Source organism: Bos grunniens, chromosome 14 (assembly GCF_055505025.1).
Source record: "Bos grunniens cultivar Pamir isolate PY7600 chromosome 14, Bosgru_T2T1.0, whole genome shotgun sequence".
NCBI classification, from domain to species: Eukaryota; Metazoa; Chordata; class Mammalia; order Artiodactyla; family Bovidae; genus Bos; species Bos grunniens.
In genome coordinates, this window is record NC_141178.1 from 9,069,532 (window position 1) to 9,092,203 (window position 22,672).

The 22,672-nt window shown below is 39.0% G+C and overlaps 1 protein-coding gene across 15 annotated transcripts in view; it reads left to right on the forward strand.

Moving 5' to 3' along the window:
* The window catches only part of SLC26A7 (solute carrier family 26 member 7), a 184,819-nt gene that overhangs the window by 14,131 nt on the left and 148,016 nt on the right, over positions 1-22,672 (forward strand). For 12 of the 15 annotated variants that reach the window (XR_015140475.1, XM_086335890.1, XM_086335895.1 and 9 more), the window contains exons 1-2: positions 16,576-16,669; positions 16,843-17,145. Coding sequence is in view for 13 of the 15 variants with exons in the window: in XM_086335890.1 (XP_086192016.1) it covers positions 16,953-17,145 (193 nt within the window). In the remaining 2 variants the exon portion in view is untranslated. Of the gene's footprint in view, positions 1-1,209; positions 1,376-16,575; positions 16,670-16,842; positions 17,146-22,672 lie in introns of those variants that run through there. The other 3 variants (XM_086335891.1, XM_086335892.1, XM_086335904.1) reach the window with 3 other exon arrangements.

Consider the following 22,672-nt stretch of genomic DNA (forward strand, 5'->3'; position numbering starts at 1 on the left):
ATGAGATTTATCAGAAAACATTCTGATCATATATGTAGTTTTTAAAGTAGCCAATTAAAACAATGGCTTCAAATAATAAAGACTGTTCACTGGACTGGAGACTTTGAGAGTATAAACTTAATTTCATTCCATGGAGTTTTTCTTTTAAGTACAGGTTAATAGGCTGCCCCCGAAAAGTAATCCTTTCTGTACAGACAGGTAAAAGAGTTGAGAGGTATAAACACTATGTGCTACTAATAAGCATATTCATCACTGCTTACTTCACGCTAGTTTTAAGATTCTATGTAATTTTTATAGATTAGAATGAGACCCCCAGTCAATTTATTCAAAGCAATTTATAGATGAAAATATTTCTCCTGGCTGACATAAAGAATTGCCTTAGATTAAAGACAACCAGAGCAATCATGGCAAATTTACATTCCCACCAAACCATGGTGATATTACTAAGAGATCTATGCAAACTTTCTTTCTGAGCATGGATGCAGTGCTTCAGAATTCTTCTTAACTCCTCAGTTCATTAATTCAATTGAATTAATTCATCTTTGTTGACCCAGAGTAGGGATGACCTTTTAATTAATCATCTTCAGAATGCAGAGGATATAAATACCAGAAGATTTTAAAAAAAGGCAAGAGTTTAAGTATTTAGAACCAACTTGAGGACATGGCAATGTTTAGACTCTGAAGAAGAAAAATGAAGTTGGCATTTTTGTTGCTGTTGTTCAGTCCCTAAGTTGTCCCCAACTCTTTGTGACCCCATGGACTGTAGCACACCAGGCTCCTCTGTCCTCCACTCTCTCCTGGATTTGCTCAAATTCATTCCATTGAGTCAGTGATGCCCTCCAACCATCTCATCCTCTGCTGCTCTCTTCTCCTTTTGCATTCAGTCTTTCACAGCATCAGGGTCTTCTCCAATGAGTCAGCTCTTTGTATTAGGTGGCCGAAGTATTGGAGCTTCACCTTCAGCATCAGTCTTTCTGATGAATATTCAGGGTTGATGTATTTTAGGATTGACTAGTTTGATCTCCTTGAAGTCCAAGGACTCTCAAGAATCTTCTCCAGCACCACAGTTTGAAAGCATCAATTATTCAGTGTTCAGCTTTCTTTTCTTTCTTTCTCACATCTGTACATAACTACTGGAAAAACCATAACTTTGACTATATAGACACTTGTTGACAAAGTGATGTCTCTGCTTTTTAATACTCTGTTTAGGTTTGTCATAGCTTTCTTCCCAGGAGCAAGCATCTCTAAATTTCGTGATTGCAGTCACCATCTGTGGTGATTTTGGAGCCCAAGGAAGTGAAATCTGTCATTGCTTCCACTTCTCCCTCTTCTATTGGCCAGAGATTTGGCATGCAGATCTTCAAACTAAGCAGAGGTATGTGACCATTTTTTTGAAGATAAATAATGTTGTAGTCCAATTTAGAATTCTGAGTTCAAGCAAGGCAGATAGAAGTATTGGGTTGGCCAAAAGATTCTTTCTTTTTTTCCTGTAAGATGGCTCTAGTAGCACTTAGTTGTTTTTAACTTCATCTGAAACAATTTTGTTAGATTGTATGGTAACAGCTGTCGTATCAGCATGTATTTTTTAAAAAAACTTACCAAAATTGGTAAATTTTTCTATAGCCATTTCATATTGAAGATGGAAGAAAAAAGCAACATATTGGCATATTATGCTTATTATTTCAAGAAAGGTAAAAGTGCAACTGAAACACACACACACACAAATTCTGTGCAGTGTATAGAGAAGGTGTGACTGATCAAACTTGTCAAAAGAGGTTTGTGAAATTTCGTGCTGAAGGTACCTTGCTGGACGATGCTCCATGGTCAGGTAGACCAGTTACATAGGTCAGGTTAACAGTGATCAAATGGAGACGTTAATTGGAACAGTCAGTGTTATACCTTGCAAGATGTGGTCAGCATACTCAAAATATTCAAATCAAGTATTGAAAATCATTTGCACCAACTTGGTTTTGTTAATCATTTTGATGTTTGGGTTCATCATAAATTAAGCAAAAAAAACAAAAAACAAAAAACAAACAACACCTTTTCTTGATCATATTTCCACATGAGATTCTCTACTTAAACACAATGAAAACATTCTGTTTTTTAAAACAAATTGTGACAGGTGGTAAAAAGTGGATACTGTACAATAATATGAGATCGTGGTGCAAGTGAGATAAGCCAACACCAGCCTCACCAAAGTCTTCATCCAAAGACGGTATTGTGTATATGGTGGGATTGGAAAGGAGTCCCCTATTATAAACTCCTTCTGGAAAGCTGAATGATTAATTTCAACAAATACTGCTCACAACTAGACCAACTGAAAGCAGTGCTTGATGAAAAGTGTCCGGAATCAGTCAACAGAAAACACATAATCCTCCATCAGGATAATGCAAGATTGCATGCATGTTTCTTTGATGACCAGGCAAAAACTGTTAAACTTGGCTGGGAAGTTCTGATTCATCTGCTGTATTCACCAACCATTGCACCTTCAAATATCCATTTATTTTGGTCTTTACAAAATTCTCAATGGAAAAAATTTCAGCTCCCTCAAAGACTGGAGAAAACACCTGAAACAGTTCTTTGCTCAAAAGAAAAAGTTTTGGAATGATGGAATTATGAACTTGCCTGAAAAAATGGCAGAAGCTAGAGGAACAAATCAGTGAATATGGTGTCAATAAAGTTTTTGGTGGAAATAAACAATGTGTCATTTATTTTTACTTAAAAAAAAAATGAAGGACCTTTTTGGCCAACCCAATAGATTTGGCTTGTTATTCAATTTGGAATCTAAGTAGGCTGATTTGTGAAAAATATAAACTGGGTAAGATTGTCCATTCCAGGAGAAGAAAGCATTCCGTTCTAATTGAGTAGTGATTGGAAGTAAGACACCATTGAAATATATTATTCAAGTCATCCTAGCAACTAATGAAAGAAATGTATAGGAATTAAAAACTAACATTTATCAGTGCCTCTCCTATATGCCAGATATTGTCCTTGGTACTCTACTTATCAAAATCCTCCCTTGAAAGACCTTGAAAAGTTGGCATCAAATTTTAGCTTTGCTTGCCAACATGCTGGTTGATTATCTGGCTTCACGATACAGTGCTTCAAATATTTCTTTTTTTCATGTTCTCCTTTTGACATGAATAAAAAGTAATATTCCCTGGGGCTTAATTTGTCTGCTCTAGTTGTGTGAGTGTGTGTGTGTGTGTGTATATATAACTGCCCAATATATAGTGATTATGTTACAAAATATCTTTGTAATCTATGTGCAATATAGATCTTGCAACTTTTCATATAAATTTTAGTTACACCACTAGTTAATTGGGAGAATGAGAATTCTGGTACTATTCCCATTCCCTATGTGCTACTTCTTGAAGTGAAAGAAATGCTTTATGGAAGGCCTAAAATGTACCTCAAAGTTTTGAATTTTCAATAAACTAAAAACTAAAATTATTTGAGTATTTGTTTTCAGTTCAGTTCAGTTCAGTCGCTCAGTCGTGTCCAACTCTTTGTGACCCCATGGACTGCAGCATGCCAGGCCTCCCTGTGCATCACCAACTCCTGGAGTTCACTCAAACTCACGTCCATTGAGTCAGTGATGCCATCCAACTATCTCATCCTCTGTCGTCCCCTTCTCCTCCTGCCTTCAATTTTTCCCAGCATCAGGGTCTTTTCTAATGAGACAGCTCTTCGCATCAGGTGGCCAAAGTACTGGAGTTTCAGCTTCAACATTTGTCTACATCTTTCATTAAATAATATCTTTTTTATTTGTTTGACTCTGATACCTGAGTTATACTTAACTACCCAATTTGACTTCCTAAGGACAGGATATTAGCCCAAAAAAGCCTCATTGAAGCATTATTAATAAGATGTGTATCCCAGTGTTACCTTAAAAAAAAATCCATGAAACTGGAAGAACCAAAGTATCTACTCCTAGGAAAATGATTATGTGGGAACATTTCATGTAAAGATGGGCTCGATAAAGGACAGAAATGGTATGGACCTAGCAGAAGCAGAAGATACTAAGAACAGGTGGCAAGAATACACAGAAGAACTGTACAAAAAAGATCTTCAAGACCAAGATAATCATGATGGTGAGATCGCTCACCTAGAACCAGACATCCTGGAATGTGAAGTCAAGTAGGCCTTAGAAAGCATCACTACGAACAAAGCTAGTGGATAAAAAGCACTTCCTGTTGCAAGTAACTGAGACCCTAAGGGTAATTAATTATCAGTCCTAAATCTTAGACTAGGCCCTATTTCATGCATAAAAACCTGTGACTGTTTCTCAGGAATGCTATAAAAATGATTTCCACACAGTTTGAATCCTCTTCATTAGGAGTCACTCCTAGTACTATTTCAACTTTAAGACTTAAAAGTTAATGAGGTAACACTAAAATATCCTCGATAGCATTGAATTTCCACTAAAAGTGATTGCATAAATCAAACACTGTTTTACAGTGTTGGGGAAACTTGCTTTTTTGGATGATCCCTTTGCAGCAATATTGACTATATGGAGTATTTTAGACATTTTTCTTCTGAGTAACACAACAATTCCAGAGTCTGTTTTTTTTCTCTGTTATTATGGATGATACCTTCTAGTTGAGTACTCTGTACCCAGAGTGATGAAGTTATTCAGTTCATTTGTCGCTCAGTTGTGTCCAATTCTTTGCGACCCCATAAACTGCAGCACGCCAGGCCTCCCTGTCCATCACCAACTCCCGGAGTTTACTGAAACTCACGTCCATTGAGTCGGTGATGATGTCCAGCCATCTCATCCTCTGTCGTCCCCTTCTCCTCCTGCCCCCAATCCCTCCCAGCATCAGAGTCTTTTCCAATGAGTCAACTCTTCGCATGAGGTGGCCAAAGTACTGGAGTTTCAGCTTTAGCATCATTCCTTCCAAAGAAATCCCAGGGCTGATCTCCTTCAGAATGGACTGGTTGGATCTCCTTGCAGTCCAAGGGACCCTCAAGAGTCTTCTCCAACACCACAGTTCAAAAGCATCAATTCTTCGGCGCTCAGCTTTCTTCACAGTCCAACTCTCACATCCATACATGACCACAGGAAAAACCGTTGACTAGATGGACCTTTGTTGACAAATTAATGTCTCTGCTTTTCAATATGCTATCTAGGTTGGTCATGACTTTCCTTCCAAGGAGTAAGCGTCTTTTAATTTCATGGCTGCAATCACCATCTTCAGTGATTTTGGAGCCCCCCAAAATAAAGTCTGACACTGTTTCCACTGTTTCCCCATCTATTTTCCATGAAGTGATGGGACCAGATACCATGATCTTAGTTTTCTGAATGTTGAGCTTTAAGCCAACTTTTTCACTCTCCTCTTTCACTTTCATCAAGAGGCTCTTTAGTTCCTCTTCACTTTCTGCCATAAGGGTGGTGTCATCTACATATCTGCATATCTAAGGTTATTGATATTTCTCCCGGCAATCTTGATTCCAGCTTGTGCTTCTTCCAGCCCAGCGTTTCTCATGATGTACTCTGCATAGAAGTTAAATAAGCAGGGTGACAATATACAGCCTTGACGAACTCCTTTTTCTATTTGGAACCAGTCTGTTGTTCCATGTCCAGTTCTAACTGTTGCTTCCTGACCTGCATACTGGTTTCTCAAGAGGCAGATCAGGTGGTCTGGTATTCCCATCTCTTTCAGAATTTTCCACAGTTATTGTGTTCCACACAGTCAAAGGCTTTGGCATAATCAATAGAGCAGAAATATATGTTTTTCTGGAACTCTCTTGCTTTTTCAATGATCCAGCGGATGTTGGCAATTTGGTCTCTGGTTCCTCTGCCTTTTCTAAAACCAGCTTGAACATCTGGAAGTTCACAGTTCACGTATTGCTGAAGCCTGACTTGGAGAATTTTGGGCATTACTTTACTAGCATGGAAGATGAGTATAATTGTGTGGTAGTTTGAGCATTCTTTGGCATTGCCTTTCTTTGGGATTGGAATGCAAACTGACCTTTTCCAGTCCTGTGACCACTGCTGAGTTTTCCAAATTTACTGGCATATTGAGTGCAGCACTTTCACAGCATCATCTTTTAGGATTTGGAATAGCTCAACTGGAATTCCATCACCTCCACTAGCTTTGTTCGTAGTGATGCTTTCTAAGGCCCACTTGACTTCACATTCCAGGATGTCTGGCTCTAGGTGAGTGATCACACCATCGTGATTATCTGGGTCATGAAGATCTTTTTTGTACAGTTCTTCTGTGTATTCTTGCCACCTCTTCTTAATATCTTCTGCTTCTGTTAGGTCCATACCATTTCTGTCCTTTATCGAGCCCATCTTTGCATGAAATGTTCCCTTGGTATCTCTAATTTTCTTGAAGAGATCTCTAGTCTTTCCCATTCTGTTGTTTTCCTCTATTTCTTTGCATTGATCGCTGAGGAAGGCTTTTTTATCTCTCCTTGCTATGAAGTTATTAGATAAGTTTTAATAGAGGTACCAGATTGAAAACTTCCATGCCTATTGAAGACAGTCTATTTGGTTTCAGTAATAAGTTTAATACAAATTCTTAAGAGACTTGTGTGGACAAAATTAAAAAAAAGTCCTGTTTGACTGTTCTCAATTTCTACTAAAGAATAAACTTCAATCTGAAGGACAGAGTCTAGCCGATGTATCTGGGTTTTCTTATTTGCTGATATAATAAAGACTTATATGACATGCATAATCAGATTTTGAGTAATACTATGGACCATGTTATGCCCCCACCCCTGAATTCATATGTTAAAGTACTAACCCCCCAGTATGATGGCATTTGGAGATGGAGCCTTCAGGAGATAATTAGCTTTAGGTCACATCATGAAGTGCTGATTCTTTCTTTCTGTTATGTGAAGAAGAAAGTGAGATGGCAGCTCTTTGCAAGCCAGGAAGAGAGCCCTTATTAGGAACCAAGTTGGTTGGCTCCTTGATCTTAGACTTTCCAGTCATCCAGAACTGTGAGAAATAAATTCCTGTGGTTTAACCTAACCAGTCTGTGGTATTTTATTATAGTAGCATAAACTGACTAATAATACAGGTGACAATGTTTGGTGTGTTTCAGGAAAAAACTGATTCCGTGTTGGATCTGTTTCCTTAACCATTGCTCTTGTTCACTGAAAGGATACTGTTTATACATAATGGCCTGCCTCTAGGAACCCTGCCCCTCTGCCTGAATATTAAACCAAAGTGCCTTGTTCAGCACCCTGTCACCTCTGGATGGCTACAGGAAGAAAGAAATTAACACAACTTTAATACAAAGGAAAATGGAAGTATGCAGTTGTAAGGTCCTTATACTAAATGTGAAGTGGTATGTTATCATTTGAAGATAGACTTTAATAGTTAAAGATGTACACTATACACTCTGAGGGCTTCCCTGATGGCTCAGCAGAATCTGCCTGCAATGCAGGAGACCTGGGATCTATCCCTGGGCTGGGAAGATACCCTGGAGAAGGGAATGATAACCCACTCCAGTCATTGCCTGGAGAAGCCCATGGACAGAAAAGCCTGGCAGGCTACAGTCCATAGGGTCACAAAGAGTTGGACATGAATGAGTGACTTAACACACTTACATACTCTAAAGCAATCATCAATATAAGAGTATAGTTAATAAACCAACAAAGGAGTAAAATAAAATACTAAAAATGATCCAAAAGGTGGTAATAAAAAGAAAAAAATAAAAAACTGATAATTATAAAATAAATTACAATGATGGTTTTAAACCCAACCATATCAATAACCATGTTACATATAAATGGTCTATATACTCCAAATAAGGCAGAGATTGTCACACTGGATTACAAAAGCAAGACCCAACACTATGCTGCCTACAAGAAATCCACATTAAATAGAAGGACATAACATATTTACACTTATTTCCCTTAGTACAAAAAAATGTTATTATTCCTAGAAATAGGACATCTGAAGCAGCAGTTATAGATTCACAATCATGCACTTCTTAGGAAGTGAATTTCTATTGGATAATCCCCTCTTTTGGTATCATCAGATCTTTTCAAGTTCTGCTATTTCCCCGGCTATAGTTTAATTTGCTTACCATTTATCAATTGTTGGTCAGAAATGAGAAGGGGTTTTTTTTTACTAATACTCAGTGAACTGTTATTGTATTTTTTTCCCCCTTGCTTTTTACTCCATTCTTTCTTCCCTTTCTCCCTTCCTTTTTTTTTCAGTTCAGTCTCCTGTAAACAAAAACATCACAGACTGGGTGGCTTAAATAACAAACATTAATTTCTCACATTTCTGGAGATGCAGAAGCCCAAGATCAAGACACCAAGAGATTTTGTGTATAGTGAGGACCTTCTTCCTGGACTTGTAGATTTCTATTTTCTTGCTGTATCCTCACATGGCTGAGATAGTAAGCTCTAGTATCTTTCTCTTCTTATAAAGATACTAATCCAACTGTGATCTCCACCCTCATGACCTTGTATAAAACTAATTATTTCACAAAAGCCCCACCTTCTAATACCACCTCATTGGCTGTTAGGGTTTCATCATAAGAATATTAGGGAGATGCAAACATGTAGTTCAAACACCTTCTGTCCTGCCTCCCTCTCTTTGCTCCCTGCCCATGCCCTCCTTTTTCTTTGAAAATGCCTTGGATTCTTGTAAATATACACTTGAAAGTACAAGTGATTTTTTTCACTTCACTAGAACTATCTCCTTTTGACCCCTCAGTTCAGTTCAGTTCAGTCGCTCAGTCATGTCTGACTCTTTGCGACCCTATGAACTGCAGCACTCCAGGCCTCCCTGTCCATCACCAACTCCCAGAGTTTACCCAAACTCATGTCCATTGAGTCGGTGATGCCATCTAACCGTCTTATCCTCCGTTGTCCCTTTCTCGTCCTGCCCTCAATCTTTCCCAGCATCAGGGTCTTTTCAAATGAGTCAGCTCTTTGCATCAGGTGGCCAAAGGACTGAAATTTCAACTTCAACATCAGTCCTTCCAATAAACACTCAGGACTGATCTCCCTTAGGATGGACTGGTTGGATCTCCTTGCAGTCCAATGGACTTTCAGTGTTTGGCTGAGCAAAGGCTTTCTGGTCTCTAAACTGAGGATAATGAACCAGTCAGTATCCAAACTAGTTCTTCCCAGTGTCTTTTCTGTTGGGGATAACCCACTTAGTGCCTGACTTGAATAAAATCTTCCCAGTCCTTCAAATGAGGATGTCACTCAGTATTTAAACTGAGCAACCCAGGTACCTCTTCTTGAAATCCAGGACTGATTTCCTTTAGGATGGGCTGGTTGGATCTCCTTGCAGTCAAGGGACTCTCAAGAGTCTTCTCCAACACCACAGTTCAAAAGCATAAATTCTTTGGCGCTCAGCTTTCTTTATAGTCCAACTCTCACATCCATACATGACCACTGGAAAAACCATAGCCTTGACTAGATGGACCTTTGTTGACAAAGTAATGTCTGCTTTTTTAAGATGCTGTCTAGATTGGTCATAACTTTCCTTCCAAGGAGTAAGCATCTTTTAATTTCATGGCTGCAGTCACCATCTGCAGTGATTTTGGAGCCCCCCAAAATAAGTTAAGTGACGGGACCAGATGCCATGATCTTAGTTTTCTGAATGTTGAGTTTTAAGCCAACCTTTTCACTCTCCTCTTTCACTTTCATCAAGAGGCCCTTTGGTTCTTCACTTTCTGCCGTAAGGGTGGTGTCATCTGCATATCTGAGGTTATTGATATTTGTCTGGCAATATTGATTCCAGCTTATGCTTCCTCCAGCCAGTGTTTCTCAGGATATACTCTGCATATAAGTTATATAAGCAGGGTGACAATATACAGCCTTGATGTACTCCTTTTCCTATTTGGAACCAGTCTGTTGTTCCATGTCCAGTTCTAACTGTTGCCTCCTGACCTCCATACCGGTTTCTCTAGAGGCAGATCAGATGGTCTGGTATTCCCGTCTCTTTCAGAATTTTCCGCAGTTTATTGTGATCCACACAGTCAAAGGCTTTGGCATAGTCAATAAAGAAGAAATAGATGTTTTTCTGGAACTCTCTTGCTTTTTCGATGATCCAGCAGATGTTGGCAATTTGGTCTCTGGTTCCTCTGCCTTTTCTAAAACCAGCTTGAACATCAGGAAGTTCACGGTTCACATATTGCTGAAGCCTGGCTTGGAGAATTTTGAGCATTACTTTACTAGCATGTGAGATGAGTGCAACTGTGTGGTAGTTTGAGCATTCTTTGGCATTGCCTTTCTTTGGGATTGGAATGAAAACGGACCTTTTCCAGTCCTGTGGCCACTGCTGAGTTTTCCAAATTTACTGGCATATTGAGTGCAGCACTTTCACAGTATCATCTTTCAGGATTTGAAATAGCTCAACTGGAATGCCATCACCTCCACTAGCTTTTTTGTAGTGATGCTTTCTAAGGCCCACCCGACTTCACATTCCAAGATGTCTGGCTCTAGGTGAGTGATCACACCATTATGATTATCTGGGTCGCGAAGATCTTTTTTGTATAGTTCTTCTGTGTATTCTTGCCACCTCTTCTTGTGCTTCTGTTAGGTCCTTAGCATTTCTGTCATTTATTAAGCCTATCTTTGCATGTAATGTTCCCTTGGCATCTCGAATATTCAGTTCAGTTCAGTTCAGTTCAGTCACTCAGTCATGTCCGACTCTTTGCGACCCCATGAGTCGCAGCACGCCAGGCCTCCCTGTCCATCACCAACTCCCGGAGTTCACTCAGACTCACGTCCATCGAGTCGGTGATGCCATCCAGCCATCTCATCCTCTGTCGTCCCCTTCTCCTGCCCCCAATCCCTCCCAGCATCAGAGTCTTTTCCAATGAGTCAACTCTTCGCATGAGGTGGCCAAAGTACTGGAGTTTCAGCTTTAGCATCATTCCTTCCAAAGAAATCCCAGGGCTGATCTCCTTGAGAATGGACTGGTTGGATCTCCTTGCAGTCCAAGGGACTCTCAAGAGTCTTCTCCAACACCACAGTTCAAAAGCATCAATTCTCGAATATTAGGGGGATGCAAACATGCATCGAAACACCTTCTGCCCTGCCTCCCTCTCTTTGCTCCCTGTCCATTCCCTCCTTTTTCTTTGAAAATGCCTTGGATCTTGTAAATATACATTTGAAAGTAGAAGTGATTTTTTCACTTCACTAGAACTATCTCCTTTTGACCCCTATTATAAGTCAAAATAAGTCACGGAATAATGGCAGAAGGAAAAACATGTTAAAGAAACATACTGGAAAGTGTTATTTAAATCAAAGAAAACAAAGTAAGTTACATGAGCAATCAGCACTGAAAGACTAGAATTTTGCTCATTCTATTATACTGGTTGGCCTGTCATGAGTAAAACATGAAATGCACTGTTTAGGACCGTAATGACGTATATGTGCAGCACGTTAAAATGTCTCAGTATTTCTAAAACTGTACCACCAAAAACCAGAGCTTTTTAGGGATAGCACTAAAGGAATTAGTCCTGAACAGTTGCGCATGTGACAGGAATTAGGATAAAGACTGAAGAGTGGACATTTTAAATGGTAGATATTGGCTCAGTAATTAGGAATAATGTTCTAACAATTAGATTGTCTGAAAATCGGAATTAGTTATTTTTCTGATGTGGGAGAGACCTCCTTGGAGCCCACTCCTGGCTGAGGTCCTGTTAGGTCCTGGAAGTTCCCTCTGCCAGCATCTGATTAACCCCGGGGGAAGTGACTGTTTCACCAAACCTCAGGGTTTGCTCCCTGATATAGAAAAACAAAACTGTTATTATTGTTGCCCTTGGGAGGGAACAGTAAGCAGCAGGTCATTTGAAAGTCTGTGTGAAATGAAAATATCTCCCTCCATATTAGTAAATAAGAAATGTCACAGCCATCAGCGATTTCTGGCCTCCAAATGTGGATGAGAGCTCCCCAAACTGTGATCCAGCACATGTTGCCCCTCTACCACTGGTTGCTGAAGAGCTGGGGGAATGCGAGAAGGTAGGAGAACAGCTTTGGCCTCAGATAACTGAGGTGCAAAAGAAAGGAATGAATTCACTGAGCCTAGAGGCTTGCATCGGAGAAGGCAATGGCAACCCACTCCAGTACTCTTGCCTGGAAAATCCCATGGACGGAGGAGCCTGGTGGGCTGCAGTCCATGGGGTCGATAAGAGTCGGGCACGACTGAGCGACTTCACTTTCACTTTTCACTTTCATGTATTGGAGAAGGAATGGCAACCCACTCCAGTGTTCTTGCCTGGAGAATACTAGGGACGAGGGAGCCTGGTGGACTGCTGTCTATGGGGTCGCAAGAGTCCGACATGACTGAAGCGACTTAGCGGCAGCAGCAGCAAAGAGGCAAACCAAGTTATGTGAATAATATCTGCACTCAAATAATTTATAGTCTCATGAGCCAAACGGATAAAATCACACACAATAAATTTCAAACAAGAAAATCAATAGACAGTGAAAATGACTACAGTTGTACACCTATGAATAACCTGAAGGTTATCTAGATCTTTGGCATATAGGAAGAAGGGAACTGTAGGGAAGCCAGGGAAATTTTCATTAAAAAGTTACATACTGAGTAAGTGTTGAGACAGGGAAAAAACTAGGAACATGGAACTAGGGAAATCTGTATAAAACCAAAGAGTCGGTGTGCAGCAGATAGTATACAAATCTGCTAGAATACAAGCAGGATGGGAAGTGTTTTTTCTCAGTGGGAATGCAACTCTCCATTCTGAGCTCCTGTAACATTTGTTGTCTGACTTGATTGTTAATTTATTCTATTCTGCCTTTTGCATTAAATAATCCTTAGAAAATAAACAATATCTTCCTCTCCCCCATGCTTCTATTGCATTTCACACGATCTAGCAAAATGTGATTGATCGGTAAATACTTGCTAATTTAAATAGAGTCGATAAGTAGCTGGTAGAGGAAGGGTAGAGAGTAGAGAAAGGATCACATGTTTACGCTAATGAGTTTGAGTGTAATATTAAAAATTGCTGGAAGTTCAAACGTCAGAGATAACGATCAAAATATTCTAGGAAGGAGGATTTTTTTTTGTTGTTTTACATGGGGATAATGAGTTCATCTTTTTATTTGTAAAGCTGTTGCCTGAACATTTGGGAAAGAGATGTCCCATATAGATGATATGTAGTACTGAATTTTAAGCTAATTTTAGCCATTGAAATTTTTGAATAAATATGTTTAGCTTTGAATTTTATGGGCTGGGTAAAGTGCTCTGAATGTCTCACGGGTGTGCATAAATTTCTTCACAAAAGCTTTTTTTGAGTTTCTGATTATAATCAATCCTACACTTGATAGCATGCTTTAGAGTGAGATTTTGGCATGTTTTAAATAATGTCTAAGCACATGGAGTTGGAAGAAAACCTGGAGTTTAAAAAATATTTTTAGGAAAGATCTACTCTAACTTTAGGAGGTTTTTTGTTTTTTTTTTTTAATTGAGAGACTTCAGAACTATTTTATCAAACATTATTTTCCCTCCTGGTCTTAGAATGAAAATGAAAGTGTTAGTTATTTAGTCATGTCTGACTTTATGCAGTCCCACAGATTGTCTCCTCTACTGATGGAGTTCTTCAGGCAAGAATATTGGAGTGGGTTGCCATTTCTTCTCCAGAGGATCTTCCCGACCCAGGGATCAAACCCAGGTCTCCTGAATTGCAGGCAGGTTCTTGACTGTCTGAGCCACCAGGGAAGCCTTCCTGGTCTTTGGATGTTTTAGAGCAATTGTTGGCACTAATATGCTTAGATGTTTCTATATAGATTAATCTTCAATTCCAAAAATTCTGTTCATATGAATTCTTTGTTACTGGCATTTAACACAAAGTTTTTTTTTAACATGATTGAAATTGCACAAATCATAGGTGTTGACTGTTTATTTCAGTATTTAAGCTTTCAATTACTTTTTTCATTTCTTAACTTGGATTTGAATTTTTAGCCTAAATATATTTTGAGAAAAGAATCACTAGTATTAATTTTGATTATAAAAGTAGTAATACTCAGTTTATATATAGCTTCTGAATTTCTTTGTTTATGTAATGGGTGAAGTATATAAAACAAAGTTAGATTGCTGTTTGTGAAGAAAAAGCAACATAACATCTCTGTTAAAGGTGAATTTACTTATCTGATGAATCTACCTCTCACACTAAAAGAATAGGGCTAAAATACTATGAGTCTGTGGTGAGACTCTAAATCTGATGAAATGTTCATAAATGTAACATATGTAAACAACTGGAAAAATACAAAGAAAATTCTATTCTGTACCTATGAATAAACTGTACATATATTGCTATATATTTAGGATTCATTGCATTTAAAAAGAAAAGTATTTTTGCACAGATAGAAGGCCAGTGATGTCATTTGTGGAAGACTGAGAGAGTAAAGTAATGCTCAAAATTCTTCAAGCCGGGCTTCAGCAATACGTGAACCGTGAACTTCCGGATGTTCAAGCTGGTTTTAGAAAAGGCAGAGGAGGAACCAGAGATCAAGTTGCTAACATCCGCTGGATCATAGAAAAAGCAAGAGAGTTCCAGAAAAAAACATCTATTTCTGCTTTATTGACTATGCCAAAGCCTTTGACTGTGTGGACCACAACAAACTGTGGAAAATTCTGAAAGAGATGGGAATACCAGACCACCTGACCTGCCTCTTGAGAAACCAGTATGCAGGTCAGGAAGCAACAGTTAGAACTGGACATGGAACAACAGACTGGTTCCAAATAGGAAAAGGAGTTCGTCAAGGCTGTATATTGTCACCCTGCTTATTTAACTTCTATGCAGAGTACATCATGAGAAACGCTGGGCTGGAAGAAGCACAAGCTGGAATCAAGATTGCCGGGAGAAATATCAATAACTTTAGATATGCAGATATGTAGATGACACCACCCTTATGGCAGAAAGTGAAGAGGAACTAAAGAGCCTCTTGATGAAAGTGAGCTGAAAGCTCAACATTCAGAAAACAAAGATCATGGCATCCAGTCCCATCACTTCATGACAAATAGAGGGAAACAGTGAGAGACTACTTTTTGGGTGCTCCAAATTGCTGCAGATGGTGATTGCAGCCATGAAATTAAAAGACGCTCACTCCTTGGAAGGAAAGTTTTGACCAACCTAGATAGCATATTCAAAAGCAGAGACATTACTTTGCCCACAAAGGTCCATCTAGTCAAGGCTATGGTTTTTCCAGTGGTCATGTATGGATGTGAGAGTTAGACTGTGAAGAAAGCTGAGCACCGAAGAATTGATGCTTTTGAACTGTTGTGTTGGGGAAGACTCTTGAAAGTCCCCTGGACTGCAAGGAGATCCAACCAGTCCATTCTAAAGGAGATCAGTCCTGGGTGTTCATTGGAAGGACTGATGCTAAAGCTGAAACTCCAGTACTTCGGCCACCTCATGCGAAGAGTTGACTCATTGGAAAAGACTCTGATGCTGGGAGGGATTGGGGGCAGGAGGAGAAGGGGGCGACAGAGGATGAGATGGCTGGATGGCATCACTGACTCGATGGACGTGAGTCTGGGTGAACTCCGGGAGTTGGTGATGGACAGGGAGGCCTGGCGTGCTGTGATTCATGGGGTCTCAACGAGTCGGACATGACTGAGCGACTGAACTGAACTGAACTGAGAGAATAGCTCTTCACCTTAACTTAAAAACAATGGGAAAAATTACAGCCAGAGACACTGGAAGTATCCAAGGTATCCAAGTAGCAATATTTTGTTATTTTAAAGACTTCCAGACAGATTTCTACTCTGGTCAAATAGGCATTGAAAGGGCTGCAGCAAACTATGTACATGCTATTCTTGTTGGCTTCACATTTTTTGTTAATGTATTAGCTCTTCGGTTTAATTCCAATGGCACAGTCTTCATAAATGCAGGCCTTTTCTTTTTGGAGCTAGGCCTTACAATGATAAAATAAAGGTCTTTGACAGCCTGACTATTCCATTGTTAAATGTAACATCCTTTCTGAAACAGAGAAACCCCCCAAAAGTCATGTGAAAAGAGGGCAGAATCATAAAAAATGTTGGGAACTCTTCAAACAATATTATGAACCATATGTTATTCCTGAGAAATTTCAGTTAGGATAGTGCTAAGTGTGAGAATTATATGACTTGGAAAAATAGAGAAAACTGAGTGAACCATTCAGACACAAAGAAGAAATATTGCCACAAATAATTGTTCAATGTAAGCTTATTTTCTTAGCCCATGAAATGAAATTTCTGTTTGTTTATGAGAACTGGCTATTCTGTTGCCAGACTGGGCAGAGGCTGTCTGAATGTTTCTGTATGAATGAAAATCTCCTCTCCCAGGGGAAAAAAAGATAAGAGCATTTAGCAAAGCCTCTTAGGTTTCTGAATATTTCAGAAATGGCAGTCATTTGATATACTGAAAATACCCACTTCCCAAAGAAGTAAATCTAGATTCTCTGACTACATCTTGCACAACTAAACCTCTCTGGTTTTTGATTTCGCATAGTTTGTCTGGAGAAGGCAGGAATAGCTGAATGCTTCCTGGTTTCTTTAGCATAACCCAGCCCACTTGCAACACATGCCCAGAACTACCTCATTAGCCACTGGGATATAAGCCAAAACATAAGACTACAGTCAGTATAAGGGGAATTACTGGCAAGAGAGCTCTACACCAACTTAATACTGAATGCACTACTTTTCCAAGATCAGAAAATATTACACTAACAAGAGGTACCACTTCTCATCTCATTCAGATAAAAATTCATGGTTTTAATCTGCTTCTTTTATCTAGAATAATTAGCTGTACCATAATAAAACGTGCAGCCTGGCTGCATATGTATGTGTGTGTGTATATATATATATATATGCTTTTGTTAATCTCTCTCTTACTATTTCCCGGAGAGCTTTGACATTGTGAACCACAGACGATTTGGAGCCTGGCTTTGAAGGGAGGTGTTCTACAACACTTTTTTTCTTGTTTAAAGAAGTTTAATCTACAAGAGGTAATCTGAAAATGACGGGGGCAAAGAGGAAAAAGAAAAGCTTGCCCTGGAGCAAGATGCGTATCCCCCGTTGTGAAGACTTTAAACAGTGGTGTAGACGGCGGCTGCCTATTTTGGAGTGGGCGACACATTACAGTCTGAAAGAAAGCTTGCTTCCGGATACTGTTTCTGGGATGATGCTGGCAGTTCAACAGGTAGCACAAGGTAATGTACTGCATTTGATTTTCCTGTTTTATACACAGTAGATATCACTTTGCTTTCTTGGAAGAGTATTGTGACCTAGGGTCTACTAACAAAATTGACTTTAATTAACTTTCGGAGAATAAACACACTGAATATCTGTGGAAGCACAAGTAGGAAGACACAAAAGTTTTCCTACTTGTCTTTTGCTTTCTTTCTTTTTGCTGTTTTTGAGAGATATTAAGCATCAAACCAATTTTTAATGGCATTGTATATTTGCAATGTTAAAATTCATACTATATGAGTAAAAGATCTGTAATTGTGGGACAATGAGTTTTTGCAGTTTGACCTTATTGAAAATTTTTCTACTTAGGCTGAATCCAGCTATAAAATATCACCTGGCTTGAACATATCATTTGTAAACCTAATTAGCAGCATACAGTGACCTGTTGTAACCTTGCGGGTTGCTATAAGCAAGGAATAGAGCTTTCTGTACATAAAGGAGGCTCTTGGCCAAGATCATTATTTGCAAAGAGAATCCTCTGTCCTTAGAGCTTACATTTTACTGTGCATGCCAATTTAATTCTGTATCACATTATGTACTGTTTATTTCTCAATTATAAATTTAAACTGATGAGAAGTCTGATTTTAACTTTCCCAAAGCTGTTTATAAATGATATTCTAGATTTAGATAGATGTTTCTCTGGGAAAAAACTATTAGATAATTGGTGTGCATGCGGTGTATCAGCGTGTGTGTGTGTGTGTGTGTCTGTGTTTTTTGTTTTCCTCAAAGATATATTCATTGTATTTTTAAAAACTAGTTCAGGTAATAGCTTCCTACCTTAAAGACATATTCATTGTATTTTTAAAAACTAGTTCAGGTAATAGCTTCCTACCTGTAGCAAGAAAAATCTCAAGATTTTTCAGCCTTGAGAATTTGTAAAATGTTCCTTGGCACAGACTCTTTAGATTTATATTTTTTTGCAGTTTTACTACCTCCTGGCTTGAACTATTTTTCATACCATTAAATTATATGCACTTTTCTAATTCTGTAGCTGGAACAAACTGGTTTGTGAGTTTGTGTTTTTAGTATGATTAGGAACATCTGCTCTGGTTGCTTTAAGATCTATAGTACTATCATACTTCCTGGGGTTCCATTTCCCTGAATAGTCTCATATTTTTAATGACCAGTTTGCTAAAAGCAAAGCATAGTAGTCTTTCATAAAAATGCAAAGTAAATAACACATTAGGCCATTTTTTAGGATTATTTTTATTCAATTTTAAATTCAAAGTGAGGCACTACCATGGACTTTGAAACTAAGATGATGAATTTACAAGAGCTTTTTCGCCAGGTAGTTTCAATATATTTTATGAATTTATTTTCTTTCATTTATTATAAAGTAAAAGAGAAATTATTTAAAAAAATTTGTTTTTCATCTTTCTGAAATACCAGGTTAGTTAGAAAATTTGGGGATATGATAAAGATACCTGTGATATATTATTAGTATTTTCATGTATCTGTCTTTGGTAGTTGATTGTATGACTTTTCTTTGGGTATGGAAATTGAGGTGTTTTGTTTAATGAGTCATGCATTTTACTGGTTATGAAGAAATATGTTGGCCAGCCCCCAATTGATGAGAAGCACAAAGCTTACTCAACTCTTGTGTCTTGGAAATTATGGATCTGGCTCTTGATTCTCCTAGAAGACTCCCAGTGATTGGGCAAGGAAGGCTACACTGCTAGAAAGAGCGTAAAGGTTTTTGTTGGTGTATGGAAAGCCCAATTCTGGACAGGAGTTGCTGATGGACAGGGAGGCCTGGCATGCTGCAGTCCTTGGGGTCGCTAAGAGTTGGACACGACTGAGCGACTGAACTGAACTGAATTCTTCCAAAAGTACTTATTCTTTAAAAACAATTCTCAAACTTTCTCATGATTACCCACGATGGGTAAATATCATAAGCTACTATTTGTTGTAAGGGGCCTTGTGCTAAATCCCTTATGTGCAATATCTTCTCCTGTCCCAACAAAATCCTAAGTGACAGTGGTCCTCCATTTCCCACTTGAGAAAGTGGAAACTTACACAAGTAAATAATTTTCTCTGGACCTTATACTTGATAAGTGGTAGAGTCAGGACTTGATTGTAATGGTAACACTCAACATTTTATGCTTTATGCTCTACACTGCCAAAATAAGTAGACCTTTTCATAATTCCAGTCTTAGTAACAGAAGGCATTTCTTGGGAAAGGTGCAAATGTCCTTCCCTGTAAATTACCTTTGGGTTTGGGCTTCCTAGGTGGCGCTAGTGGTAAAGACCTAAGAGATGCAGTTTCGATCCCTGGGTTGGGAAGATCCCCTGGAGGAGGGCAGAGCAACCCATTCCATTATTCTGGCCAAGAGAATCCCATGGATAGAGGAGCCTACTTGTTTTTTTTTAAATTCTTCTTTCTCAATATATGCAATTAAAAGTAAGGTTAATGGAAACTAAAATTTGAGTCTTTTCTATATGTCAACTATCAAGGAGCCATTTTAAATTACTTTATTAAAGATTTCCCAATTGTTACATATAGATGCTTGTTAGTCAGCGTGTAGTATGCAGTATTTTCTGTGTTGACTGTACTCTCTCTAAAATCATTTCCTCTCTTGAGCTTTAGACATTGCTTTTCTGTTCACCTTCTACTACCTCTCTGGCCTTCTCTCATTATTAGCTTTTGCAGATTTTGCCTCCTCTGTTGTTGTTCAGTCACTCAGTCATGTCCAACTCTTTGCAACCCCAGGAACTGCAGTGCTCCAGGCTTCCCTGTCCTTCACCATCTCCTGGAGTTTGCTCAAACTCATGTCATTGTCAGTGATGCCATCCAACCATCTCATATGTCACCGCATCTCCTCTTGCCCTCAGTCTTTCCCAGCATGGCTCCTACTCTATCTACCCATTAAACACTAGCATCCTGGAGTTGATTCAAACCCTGGGCCTTCTCTGAAAATGCCTCAGGCTATTTCATCTGTGTAAGAGGCTCTAGCCATCATCACTGTACTTTCTTCTCAACCAGAGATCCATATATTCAACTAGACAAACCTAGAATTGCCTGAAAGCATTACAAATGCAGCGCTAGTCTTCTGGAAGAAACAAACTGAATGAACCCACCATCCTTACCAGAATTATAATAATAAATAATAACAGCTAATTTTTAGGCACAAAAGAACACTTGACATATATACAAAACCGAGGCTCACAGAGGATAAGTAATTGATTAAAGTTACATAGTAAGTGAGTTAGAAGTGACAGGATTTTAACCCAAGTAGTCAGGCTCCAGGGACTATGTGCTCCCCTTCCCACCAAGCTTTGTACTAGACTGCCTCTTATATAGTCTCAAGTCATTCTCAGCTCCTCCCTCTCTTTCGCTACTATACCTGCCAGGGTACAATCACCCACCAGGTCCTGGTGTTTCTGTTTCCTAAATATCTTTCCAACCAAGCAATCTCACTTCGTGTCCCCTGCTACCGCCCTGGACCCCTAAACTATTGAAACCATAATCTTGTGGGTCTTCATTGTCTGTCTCCTCATGTAGGCCATTCCATGCTGTATCTAACCATATCAGTTCTACGTTCAGAATTCTTCCGTGACCCTCTGTTTCCACTGGGATAAAGCCCAATTCTTTAGAATAATCTGTTAGATCATTAAAAATCTGGGCCCCTTAATACAAAGGTCTACTCAAAGAGATCTTTCCTCTGAGAATCCCTGCCAATCTTCTGGAAAGATGTATCTCCTACTCCCTTTGTACTTTTTATGTATCTCTATGATTGGCCTTAACAGATTGTATTGTATTCTTTTGGTACAATTCTTTATGCACTGGTGGGTAAGCTTTGGAAAGAATGTTTTAATCTTTATACTCTCACCGGTTTATATATTACCTGGTGCATAGACACAGGTTTTCAGTAAATGTTTCTTGGAATCATTTGGAAGCAGTTTGCCTCCTAGAGACTTTTTTTATTTTACGGTATCTTGCTGCCACTCTCGGAAGGGAAATTTAAATTTATTTTTATATTTTAAAAATAAAAGTAATAAAGATACTGATAGTAAAAGATACATTAAAATATGAAAAATTAATTTCTTCCAATTCTCGTTACTTTTCTGAATTTATAAACTTGTAGCCCCCCAGACAAATATGATAAAAGGTTTACCTGCATTCCCTTTGTCCCCGTGTTTAATTTTTTCTCGAGCCAACATTAGCCCATCTAGATGAAAATCTAGATGTCTGGCTTCTCTTGCAAAAGGGAAACAGATGGCCATAAGGGTCTTACGTTTCCATGTGGGAAAAATCTTTTGGCTCCCTCTGTAGACAGGGCATGTGCTTTAAATTTTGCCGCAGTCCCCATCATTCACACATCTGCTGCCACCCTTTCTCCTAGTTTCCCGCTAAGTGTGAATCTGTCTCCTCTGACAAGGCACTTGCTAACATGTTTTGTTGAAATGCCTTGAACTCCCTCTTGAATAAAATCTTTGAGAGGGAACTTCCAAGTGGCAATGTTGGTGATGGGCAGGGAGGCCTGGTGTGCGCAGCCCATGGGGTCGCAAAGAGCCGGACGCGACTGAGCGGCTGAAACGACTGACCCCAAGGTGGCGCTAGCAGCAAGGAACCTGCCTGCCAACGCAGGAGATGTGAGAGGCGCAGGTTCAATCCCTGGGTCGGGAAGATGCACTCAAGGTGGGCAGCCCACTCCAGTATTCATGCCTAGAAAATCCCATGTACAGAGGAGTCTGGCAGGCTACAGTCCATAGGGTCGCAAAGAGTCGGACATGACTGAAGCGACTTAGTGTGCAAGAGCATGTGTGTGCGTGCGCGCGCGCGCACGCGCACACACACACACACACACACACACAAAGATTAGGTCCTTAAATCAACAGGAACTTCAGGTCTGTGAACCTGCGTCAATATATTTTAATATACTTCATTTCTTTATAATTCTATAATTCTCTATAATTCTATTTTCTTTTACTTATTTTAAGAAAGTATTCTGGAAAGGAGTTTATAGACTATACAAGATTGCTAAAGGGATCCCCAAAATATTTCCTCCCCAAGGTAAAAGCATAAAGGTAGATGTGCTCATTTTAATGAAAAAAAGAAAAGGAACTTTAGGTCATTCTTTCACCATGTTCAAATATTTCTTAGAAATGATTTGTGTGTTTTTTAAAATATTAAAAACATTGGGAGCACTCATCACTAACATCAGGTGAAAACCATTATAGCTGGCATGTACCAAAATGTTCTTTAATTGACATCTCACTGCAGAATGTAGTTTGAGGATCAACAAACGTTCTAGAGAATGTCATTAATTTAAACATGTCACCGACATGGTTGGCAAGTTAAGCAGTATAAAACTCCTAGAGTATAAATACTTTAGTTCACATTCTACCCTGGATGACCTCTTGAGGGAAATATTTTTTTTTTCAAACTGAAAACTCAAGCATTGGGACAGGGTGGAGACCTAAAATGCATGACTTACCATATAAGTACCTAATACACTGAGGAGGAATATGAGAATGTTTTGACTT